The sequence below is a fragment of the Hyperoodon ampullatus genome, assembly GCF_949752795.1.
Source record: "Hyperoodon ampullatus genome assembly, chromosome: 15".
Taxonomy (NCBI): domain Eukaryota; kingdom Metazoa; phylum Chordata; class Mammalia; order Artiodactyla; family Ziphiidae; genus Hyperoodon; species Hyperoodon ampullatus.
Window position 1 is genome coordinate 57678402 of NC_136928.1, and position 12236 is coordinate 57690637.

Below are 12236 nucleotides of genomic sequence, written 5' to 3' on the forward strand. Positions count from 1 at the left end.
GTCTGTATTTCAGGAATTGGTGTTCTGCTTGTCTTTAAGCATTTACCATTGTACATGTTTTTCAGTCAGAGATTTTGAAGTATTGTTTTTAGAGAATTAAAATAATTTATTAGTCTCTTGTATGAATGAACCTTATGATTCTGATTTGACAGATTTAAGATGTGATAAAGGTTAATCTCCAGAAATTTAGGTGAACATATGGCATCATGCATTATTTTCTATTTAAGCCTAATTCTTTGTTTGATTTATTTACCTGATAGGTTTTATTTGGCTATTAGTAACCATCAGTGAATAAAACTGAATTTGAATTTCTAAAATTTCGTGTATCATACAAGGTGTCAAGCTTAACATTTTAACTATAAGTGATAAGCAGTATCAACGGTTTTTGGTTTGTTTTTTTAAACCATAGCATTTCACCACTGTATTTATATACAGTTCATTTGATTCTATGTAATAAACATTGATTTTAGTTCTGACTGCCTTTATATGTTGAATGGTTTCTGCCGTAAGGGTTTATTCTTCTGAAATCAACCAGACTTCTAGCATTACCACCACCCCTTTTCACTCTTAATTCTGAGGAAGAGATATTTTCTTCTTTTCACCCCTATAACACAGAGGCTTTGAGTATTCCCTGAATGTCAGGGGTTTAGAGTGAAAAGCAAAGAGAAAATGATTCTGTAGGTAGATAAACAAGGCCTTGCGTAATGGGAGCATCAATAGAGGAAATAGACAAGGGAACATGTAATTATAACTCAGTAGGACAAACCCAATAACAAAAATGTGATACCTAGTACAAGGATTAGCACAGCGGAGTGTAAGACCCATAGAGCAGGGGCTGTTTTTTATTAATCTCTATATATCCAGTACTTAATAGGTTCAATAAATCAGTTAAATGAATGAGATTAATTCTGCCTTAGAAAGAGACAACAAGCAAGAAAATCTACCCAAATGACACAAGATCTGGGGTTTGAAAGTCAGATAGGTAGGCGAAACGGTAAGAGAATGAATGATAGTCATGGAGAACAGTGTGCGTGAAAACTGCATGCCATGTTTCACAAACTGTGAATAGTATGAATTGCTTCAGCATAAAGTGTAAATTGAAGAGCAGCTAAAGATGGAGCTATATTAGTAAAGAATTATACAGTTTCTATGGGTTTCTTTGAAAAACATTTAAAAAATATAATCTGATCAATTTACATTTTCTTGAACACTTTCTAAAATGTTTTGAGGTACCTAAACCACTTCCTCAAAAGGCTTGATATTTTTTAAAGTTAATTAGAATTATTGTTGATTAAATATTTTCATCCTTTTTATATATATATAAATATCTTTATTTTTTGGCTATGCTGGGTTTTCGTTGCTGGGCATGGGCTTCCTCTACTTGTGGTGAGCAGGGGCCAGTCTTCGCTGCAGTGTGCTGGCTTCTCATTGTGGTGGCTTCTCTTGTGGTGGAGCACGGGCTCTAGGTGCACAGGCTTCAGTAGTTGTGGCACACAGGCTCAGTAGTTGTGGCTCACCTGCTCTAGAGCGTAGGCTCAGTAGTTGTGACGCATGGGCTTAATTGCTCCGCGGCATGTGGGATCTTCCCGGACCAGGGCTCCAACCCGTGTCCCCTGCATTGGCAGGGAGATTCTTAACCACTGTGCCACCAGGGAAGTCCCTAAATATTTTCATCTTAATATTTATTATCTCTAGCAATTTAGCTTTATGTCAGATTTTTAGTATATTTACAATTTTATGTAATACATGGGATCGTTTGTGTAATCAATGATCATTTTACCCATTTTGAATGATTTTACCTTTTCAGATGATAAGATTTATAGTGCTGCATTTACATTTATGACATGCTGATGTTTCTTAAAGTATGACCGCATACTTCAAGCCAAGCTTTAGGGACTTCCCTGGCGATCCAGTGGTTAAGACTCCACACTTCCACTGCAGGAGGTGTGGGCTCGATCCCTGGTTGGGGAACTAAGATCCCATATGCTGCGTGGTGCAGCCAAAAGAAAAAAAAGCGAAGTTTTATATAGAAGCCCACTATATAAATAGATACAGTTCATGGACATTCTACTCCTTATGCTGATGGAGCTACTAGGACTCCTCCAAGTTGACAGGGGTTTAGTGGAAAGAGCTTTGGCCTAGATACCAGGAGGCCCAGGTTCAGCATTACTAGTTAGCTACAGGATTGTGGGTGTCTCCTTTTTATTATCTACTAAATAAAGGGACTGAGTGAAATGACTTCTAAAGTCTCCTTTACTTATAAAATTATGTTGTTTTATAAATCTGTAGCTATATTTTATGTGACGCTGGAGCCTTGAATAGGAATGTAACCCCAATTATAGCTACATTTTCCAGGACTACATCTTGGTGAAACCAGGGGCTGTCTGTACTGTTTTTCATTTGTGAGATATAGTTTCTCTTGTTCAACATTTATAATAAGTTCCTCCCCACTCCCCCGCCCACCCCATGTATAGTTGAGATTTTGGTAGGTTAGGTGGAGATATCTAGCAAGTAATTTGGTATATGGGTCTAAAAGTCAGGAGAAAAGTCAGGACTACAGATTTGGAGTCATCCATGCAGGTGATAAAAATGTGGAAGTAAATGAGATTAGTTGCGAGAGAGAACAGAAGAAGGGAGCAGACAGACAAGGATGGACTCCACATTTGAGGGGTGAAGGAAGATATGGAACTCTATAAGGAAAAAATGGAAAAAGAAACAAGAGAAGCAGAATAGATTGTGTCACTGATAATAAGAAAAGAGAGTTTAAAAAAGTCGAGAGCCCTCCACCAAAAAAAAAAAAAAACCCACCATGAAGTGTTAGGATTCACTTTTCATAAGTCAACCATGAAGGTAAAGGGTATCTAAGAAAACAGTTTAAGCCAATGAGGGCATGCAATTCAATGGATAAAAATAAAACTGCTGTCAAAAGTTCCAGGGGGGGTTTTGTTTTGTTTTTAAAAGGTTTTTTAAAATTATGCTTAGTGTTGAAGAGGAGTCTGTTTACAAGTTTCACTGCCTACACAGATTAGTCAGAATGTGATGACCTGGTGAATAGAAAGCTGAGAAACATGAATTCTGGGTTCTAGTCCATACTGCATTCATTATTTTAACTGCTCAACCATTCAGTCATCTCATAGGGTGAGAGATTTGTAAGCAGATCAGTTACAATCAGGTTGGTAATAGCTATACCAAAAATGACAAAAAGTACTTGGGCAGATGATTTAAGCCTTTTGGGGCTCAGTTTCTTCACCTGTAAAATAATAGTAAATTGTTTTAAACATCAGAATTAATGTAGCACCCCTCACACAGTTCTGAATTGTCATGTTATTTGCCTCTAAAATACTTCTCTTTAAAAAGTATTATAAGTGCATATATATGTTTATATGCATGTCTATGTACTTTTAATATATATTTTAAAATTCATTATATGGTATACTTTATAATAAAATTTCTCCATACATTGAGGCTGTCAAACCCTCAGCTAATGAGGTGTATGTAGTAGGACAGACCATACTAAATGCTCTTGGCTAGTGAGTACTGTATACTTTGATCCAATGAGAGCTCTGAGAGCTCTACCGGCCTTTAGAGAGTTGAGCATATTTTGAAACATGTATTGTTTGTCTCCTGAAACTGATTTTTCTGCCATTTTTTAAAGTAGGGAACAGTTTTGACCCATAGTGAATGACAAAGGAATGCAAGTAAAGACTATCATGCTGGTTATTAAAATGTAAATTTTACAAAAACCGGTGGCCTAAGATGCCTCCGAGAAATGGTCGAGGAAAATGAAGGTAAAGATTATTGGGCATTTATGAATGAGTGACCATCAAGTTATCTTCCTGAAGCATAGACAGTCTCACATTGTCAAAAGTGCCCATTTTGTGTCCTTTGATATAGGATGACTTTGTGTTCAACAGACATTTATCAAGCTTGTATTATGTGCCATGTACAGCGCTGATGCTGGAGTTACTTTGATGAATAAGATATATCCCAATTCTTTGGTGAATAAGATAAATCCCTCTTGGATTTTATCATTGTGTAGGAAAGATAGAGTTAAACAAGGGACCCATAGGAGGTCAATTTTGCCCAAGCACTATGTTGACTAAGTGTTCTAACTACCACTGGTTCTTGGCAAAAACCATATAAACTGCATCTTTTATCCCCAGCTCAGCCTCTCCCTCCCTCTCTATATTCCCACACTCCAGGATAACCATGGTTTAAGAAAAAAAAATGGAAATTATGCAATTAAGTATCTGAATCTCTAGAAACATGTTAATAAGCACGTATGGTGTGCGTGGCTGGGAAAAAGGTTAAGAATTCCAGACTTGGGTCATAACATTCAAATCTGTATTTGCAAGCCAGACCATGTTCTTGAATACAAACCCACACTTAAAAAAGCAAACTTATGGGCTTCCCTGGTGGTGCGGTGGTTGAGAGTCCGCCTGCCGATGCAGGGGACACGAGTTTGTGCCCCGGGCCGGGAAGATCCCACATGCCGCGGAGCGGCTGGGCCCGTGAGCCATGGCTGCTGAGCCTGCACGTCCAGAGCCTGTGCACTGCAATGGGAGAGGCCACAACACTGAGAGGCCCACGTACCACAAAAAAAAAAAAATTATTTGTTTCGTTTGTTCAATTAGATGAAACAAGCCTACATTTTAATTACTTTGCTTTTTGTTTATAGGTTCAGGGGCAAGTTCATCCTACTCTTGAGTCTAGTGATGATGCTCTTCAGTATGTTGAAGAATTAATTTTGCAGTTATTAAATATGCTATGCCAAGCTCAGCCCCGAAGTGCTTCAGATGTAGAGGTATGATAAATTTTGCCTTGTGTCTAATATGTGTGTTTATTGTAATGTCAGTGAAGGGGGAAAGAGTTTGCTTTTCAGTTCCACAAAATATATATATGTATTTTAAAAATAATGACTGGATTTATTTTAACTTTGTATTGAGTGTATGATAGCTTGTATATGTTTTTGCTGTCAAACTATTCCATTATTTGCTTTTAATTTAAAATGAACTTTTATTGGCCTCTAAACACTGCTTCTTGATGCTAGAATGACAAATATACCTTTAAGAGTGGAATTTGTCAAGTGTTTTTATTTGTTTGTTTTTTAAAGCCAGCTATCATTTCAAAAACATTTCAATTAATCCTTTGATCTTCAGTTGCTAGGTGTATTTTAGATAGAAGTGTACCATTTTCCACCAGTTGGAAGGGAGGGAAACATCTAAAAATCTAGGAAGGAAGTTCTGTAATCTCCTACAAAGATGACATGGCTCCTCTTTTTTTAGGGCTTATAGTTTAGTGGAGATACAGGTAGGTATATGGGTGATAACGTAATGTGATGTACTATGAGAAAAGGGTATGTGGGAAACGAAAAAATGGGTAAACTAATAACACAGGCTTTGGGGCTTAAGGTTAGCTTCTCAGAACAAGAGCCATCTAAATGGAGTTCTTGAGGAGTCAAGATTGAGAGAAGAAAGGAGGTTTGAGTACCAACTGTAGAAAACGGGAGATAGAGCTGGAAATACAAAAGGGGTTTTCTGGCGATGATGAAGGATCATTTGACTTTAAACACCTTGAATGTATAGTATACAAATCTTTGCATTTCTGTGACATTTCTTTTGCAGTACTCGTTTGGGCACAAAAAAGATGGTTGAGTTGAATGGCATTTCACCATGGATATATAATGGCAGAACAGTAGGGCAAGAGAATTGTGGAAATTGGTAGTAGCAGTGCTTTACAACCCTTTTCAGGACACAACACAGTAGAATGTAATCATGATTTTGCAGTACACAGTGACTGGGGAGGAGGTGTATCTCTGTCTACCCCAGGCCCTGCTGTGTTCCCCTGAGGGGTGAGGGATTGGTATATAGTTATATTCAATAGGAAGCTCAGCTGTGAAAAGAGCATCAGAGAATCAAATTGGATAAGGAAAAAAGTGAAATTTAAAAACAGCTGAAAAAAAAAACAGCTGATATTTGAGTGCTTGCTATAGTATCATACACTGGTTTAAACACTTCCATGTTTATATAAGTTTCATTTAAAGTTTTTAATAACCCCATGAAGATGTTGCTGTCTTTTCCTTTAATAAGATATAAGGTCCAGAATATAAGGTCTTGTTCACTACCAAATCCCCAGCACCTAGAATATTGTCTGGCACTGAGAAGGCGCTCAGAAAGTATATGTTGAATGAATTAGTGTGGAAACTGAAGCACAGAGAGGTTAAATAAGTTGCCCATGGTTACAGCTAGTAAGTAGTGAAGCCAAGACTCCAACCCAGAAAGGCTAAGCTTTCTGAGCATAAATTCTACTAAACTATTCTGCCAGGTAGGAGAGGGGAAGGTAGATTGGCAAAACGTGGAGGGAACAGTATTGGATTTCCCAATAAGATCAGAGAGCTGATAACACTAGAATACCTGAGTGATAGAAGTAGAATAGATTGAGATCAGAGACAGAGTTGTTAGAATTTAGGATTTCTAAAGTAACATAGTTACAAAAGCAGGATGTGGCCATGTAGTGGTAGCTAGACTAGACATGAAGGTCCCTATAATGAAGTGTTCAAGGAGTTAAGAGGTCAAAATATTTTATGTGTCCTTAATTTAAACAACAAAGTCACACAGGATGATGGCAGGACTTTACATGAGAGTGGAAGAGTGATATTCCAGAATCAGCTTGGGGAGTGGAAAAGATGCTAAATCCACCTTCATGTGGGTTTTGGGACAAGGGCATTTCCTGCTCTAGAAGTCTTTAGGGGAGATCCAGGTTTCAATTGAGGCAAAGAAATACTAAGCAACACTAAGTTACAGAGGTTGTGGATGTAGAAAAGATTGTGTACTATGGAATAGTAATTCACTTTGATTTTTAAAGTAATTCAAAGTAGGTTTATACATTTTTATCCCATTTTTCCATTGAATTATAAGTAAAATACCTTTTATTCATAGTTTCCTTTAGGCACTTATTAACATTGGGCTTTCAGAGTAGATCTTGAATAGAAATGGTTGCCTGACTCTCCTTGTTAACAACTCCGTTTGATCTTTTGGACCCTGATTAGGTTCTCCCACAGTGTTCATAAAATGTAGCATCCAATCCTATATGTAGTGTATTAGAATGGGGTTACAGATCGTATCATCATTCTGATGTTAGTGTATTCCAGGTATTTGCTAGTTTGAAAACACTACAAACCGAAATTCAGCTCTTTCCAAATTATGTTGTACTATACCTGTGTTTATCTAATTTTCTCCTTTTCATTAATATAAAAACTAACATAATTTTCCAGTATTGAAGGAGATCTCCATGAGTTCTCAAAAATTACTAATGAGTCTCTCAGTCTTCCACTTGCACAGATTTAATCATTATGTAGGTACTCACGATTCTAGATAATAAGGGATATTTCATGGCTTTTTAATACTCAGAAAACTTCTGAGATATTGAAGATATTTACCCTCTGCCCTGTTGTGCTATTTTTAAGCAAGTAACTTGGACGTTTAAAATAGATGTAGCCATGGGATATTCCAGTGAGCTGATGTTTTGGTTGGGAATGGACTTTTTGAAAGAGAATATATGACAGTAATAGAAGTAGCGATCAGTTGTGTAATAGGCTTTGTAATTTCAAAGTACTGTTATAGACATTTCTATGCCCTTCCAACAACCCTGTGGAGTATAGTTATTGTTCTCCTTGTTTTATATATTAGACAGTTAACCCGCAGAATGGTAGAACGGATTTTTTAAAAAGATGGAAATCTAGTTCTTTTCCAATCAATAGTCAAATACCCTTCTTTGTGTACCATTCCTGGAAGGGTATTTATTTAAGAATATGGAGATTGGAGATATTTAGATGAATATAATAGTGTCTTCAGATTCTTTTATCAGGAAATAATTTTCTTTAATTTCTCTAATGCATTTATGGAACTTTCTTTTAAAATAATAAGGGCCATGACTTTAGCAAGCCCTTCAAATAAATTTTGAGATAAGGGATAATTCATAAAAAAAATTAATTTGAAGGCCGTATAAAAAATGTGCTTTAAGAAATAGAGCAGTCTGATTTAGTGGAATATGTGAATTTTATTTCTGAAGAATACATTTTGATTACTTTAAAGTATAAGCATAATTCAAAGTAGGGTGGCAATTCTTGCTTAATATTCGGCCCCTAGGGGATTTGTTTCAATGAAAAAATAAAAGTGATTTTTAGTTGACCTATAGTTTTAGGAAAATAGATATTTCAGAAGTGCTTGAAAACTAATGGGTTACATACATATCTATAATCTTGCTTATGCTAATTTAAAAGTTTTGATAAATTGTGCTACAGATTATCACAGACTATGAACTATCGTAGTTCAAATGAATGGGATTTTGTTTTGTTGCTGTAGCTAATGTTCACTAATCCATGGCACCAATATTTGAATATCCACTATTTGTCAGGCAGTGTTCCAGATGAATAAGGTAGTATATATAAACTCCCTGGGAATGCAGAGAAGGGGTATATATTATTTGGTCCTGTCTTTTTAAAATAATGTTTTAAAAGATAGTGTATAAAAATTCCTCCAATCTGGTTTGCTCTCCCTCTCCTCATTTTGTATACTTAGTCATTTTAAAAGTAGAAGTAAAACCAGTAGTATTTTTTCTGATATATCCCTGATAAAGTATATTTTTATTTATTTATTTAAAATTTTTATTTTAGTGGAGTATAATTGAGTTACAATATTATGTTAATTTCTGCTGTACAGCAGTGATTCAATCATACATATATTGTTTTTCATATTCTTTTCCATTATGGTTTATTATGGGATATTGAATATAATAGTTCCCTGTGCTGTACAGTAGGACCTTGTTGTTTATCCATAAGTATATTCTTTTTTTTAAAATTAATTAATTTTTGGCTGCGTTGGGTCTTCAGTGCTGCTGGTGGGCTTTCTCTAGTTGCGGCGAGCGGGGGCTACTCTTCGTTGCGGTGCGCGGGCTTGTCATCGTGGTGGCTTCCCTTGTTGCAGAGCGCAGGCTCTAGGTGTGCGGGCTCAGTAGTTGTGGCTCGTGGGTTTTAGAGCACAGGCTCAGTAGTTGTGGCGCACGGGCTTAGTTGCTCTGTGGCATGTGTGATCTTCCCAGACCAGGGCTCGAACCCATGTCCCCTGCACTGGAAGGCAGATTCCTAATCACTGTGCCTCCAGGGAAGTCCCCCATAAGTATATTCTTTTAAATTTCTTAAGTCTTATTCTTTCGTAATTGTACTTGTTCTTTATTTCTCTCTGGTTGACTAGACTGATTTCCATTTGTAATATCTTTTTTTTCCTGTTTCCCTTTCTCGCCTGTGTGTCCTGTATTTAACCAACTTTAATTTCTTAGGACACTGATACATTTTTCCTCTCATTTAACTCAGGCTTTCTTGGACTCTTTTTTTTTTCATATATATATATATATATATATATATATACTCTTTCAGATTCTTTTCCCTTATAGGTTATTGCATAATACTGAGTATAGTTCCCTGTGCTATACAGTAGATCGTTGTTGGTTATCTGTTTTTTTTTAACATCTTTATTAGAGTATAATTGCTTTACAATGGTGTGTTAGTTTCTGCTTTATAACAAAGTGAATCAGCTGTATGTATACATATATCCCCATAACCCTTCCCTCTTGCATCTTGGTTATCTGTTTTATACACAGTAGTGTGTATGTTAATCCCGGCCTATTAATTTATCCCCACTCTCACCCCCTTTCCTCTTTGGTAACCATAAGTTTGTTTTCTGTGTCTGTGAGTCTCTTTCTGTTTTGGAAATAAGTTCATTTATGTCTTTTTTTCTTTCTTTTAGATCCCACATATAAGCGATATCATATAATTGTAATTGTCTTTCTCACTTAGTAGGATAATCTCTAGGTCCATCCACGTTGCTGCAAATGGAATAATTTCATTCTTTTTTATGGCTGAGTAATATTCCATTGTGTGTATATATATATATATATATATATATACCACATCTTTATCCATTCATTTGTTGATGGACAATTAGGTAGATTCCATGTCTTGGCTATTGTAAATAGTGCTGCAGTGAACATTGGGGTGCATGTATCTTTTTGAATTAAGGTTTTCTCTGGATATATGCCCAGGAGAGAGATTGTAGGATCATATGGTAGCTCTATTTTTAGTTTTTTGAGGAACTTCCATACTGTTCTCCATAGTGGCTGCACCAATTTACATTCCCACGAACAGTGTAGGAGGGTTCCTTTTTTCCATACCTTCTCCAGCATTTATTATTTGTAGACTTTTTGATGATGGCCATTCTAACCGGTGTGAGGTGGTACCTCATTGTAGTTTTGATTTGCATTTCTCTAATAATTAGCGATGTTGAGCATCTTTTCATGTGCCTTTTACCCATCTGTATGTCTTCTTTGGAATAATGTCTATTTAGGTCTTCTGCCCGTTTTTTGATTGGGTTGTTTGTTTTTTTTGATATTAAGCTGTATGAGCTGTTTGTATATTTTGTAAATTAATCCCTTGTCAGTCTCATCATTTGCAAATGTTTTCTCTCCCATTCTGTACGTTGTCTTTTCATTTTGTTTATGGTTTCCTTTGCTATACAAAAGCTTTTTAAGTTTTATTAGGTCCCATTTGTTTATTTTTGTTTTTATTTCCATTACTCTAGGAGGGGGATCCAAAGCGATACTGCTGCAATTTATGTCAGAGAGTGTCTTGTCTATGTTTTCCTCTAGGAGTTTTATAGTATCCGGTCTTACATTTAGGTCTTTAATCCATTTTGAGTTGATTTTTGTGTATGGTGTTAGAAAACGTTCTAGTTTTATTCTTTTACATGTAGCTGTCCAGTTTTCCCAGCGCCACTTATTGAAGAGACTGTCGTTTCTCCATTGTATATTTCTGCCTCCTTTGTCATAGATTAATTGACTATAGGTGAGTGGGTTTATTTCTGGGCTGTCTTGTTCCATTGATCTATATTTCTGTTTTTGTGCCTGTACCATACTGTTGTGATGAATGTAGCTTTGTAGTATAGTCTGAAGTCAGGGAGCCTGATTCCTCCAGATGTGTTTTTCTTAAGATTGCTTTGGCTATTCAGGGTCTTTTGTGTTTCCATACAAATTTAAAAAAATTTTGTTATAGTGCTTTGAAAAATGCCATTGGTAATTTGATAGGGATTGCATTGAATCCTGTAGGTTGCCTTGGGTAGTATGGTCATTTTGACAATATTGATTCATCCAGTCCAAGAACACAGTATATCTTTCCATCTGTTTGTGTCTTCTTTGATTTCTTTCATCAGTGTCTTATAATTTTTGAAGTACAGGTCTTTTGCCTCCTTAGGTAGGTTTATTCCTAGGTATTTTATTCTTTTTGATGTGATGGTAAATGGAATTGTTTCCTTAATTTCTCTTTCTGATCTTTCATTGTTAGTGTATAGAAATACAACAGATTTCTGCATATTAATTTTGCATCCTGCAACTTTCCTGAATTCATTGGTGAGCTCTAGTTGTTTTCTGTTAGTGTCTTTAGGATTTTATATGTAGAGTGTGATGTCATCTGCAAACAGTGACAGTTTTAGTTCCTTTATTCCAATTTGGATCCCTTTTATTTCTCTTTCCTTTTATCTTAGACTTTTTTCCCCATGAGCTGAATCCTTAATTTTAAAAGTTTGCTTTTCCTTTCCCATTCATTTTTTCTTTAACTTTCTTTCTTTTCCTTCACACCCTAAAGAATCTTTGTAATTTCTAATAAGTTTGCCATTCACATTTTGATTTCCCAAGTGATTTCACAATATTTTCTACCCTTCTAGACAGAAAAAAAAAAAATTCTTCTACACATTCTAAGCCTTTATTACTATTAATAGCACTTCAAAAGTACCTCCAGGTCTGAATATTTACACTGAAGTGTAGGAATTTTTATAGATCCTAGAATGTTTCTATTGGAACTGATCATCAAGATTATCTATTTAGACACCTTTATTATGTAAAGGAAAAGACAAGGTTCTGTTAATAAGAGACAGAGCTGAATTGCAAACCTAGCTCTCTATCTTTTATTTTTCCCAAAGCCACTAAATATCAATCAAGGTGGAGTTTCTCAATTTAAAACAAAACTATTAATCTTGAAAGTGGCATCTTGAAAGAGTATCTTGAAAGAGTAATAGACTTTATTTAATTCATGAATCTTTCATTGATCATTTCTTCTTGGGCTTCTTTACCTTAAATTATGTAAGATAATTATAAAAATAAATTTTATTTTGCTCTAAAATTGTAATTAA

The 12236-nt window shown here is 35.7% G+C and overlaps 1 protein-coding gene across 2 annotated transcripts in view; it reads left to right on the forward strand.

Annotated features, from left to right (window-relative positions):
• Window positions 1-12236, forward strand: part of SOS1 (SOS Ras/Rac guanine nucleotide exchange factor 1) — a gene marked incomplete at both ends in the record, with an annotated part of 138560 nt that overhangs the window by 52226 nt on the left and 74098 nt on the right. For both annotated transcript variants that reach the window (XM_079720849.1, XM_079720850.1), the window contains one exon: window positions 4679-4804. In XM_079720849.1, coding sequence (XP_079576975.1) covers window positions 4679-4804 — 126 coding nt within the window. The remainder of the gene's footprint in view (window positions 1-4678; window positions 4805-12236) is intronic.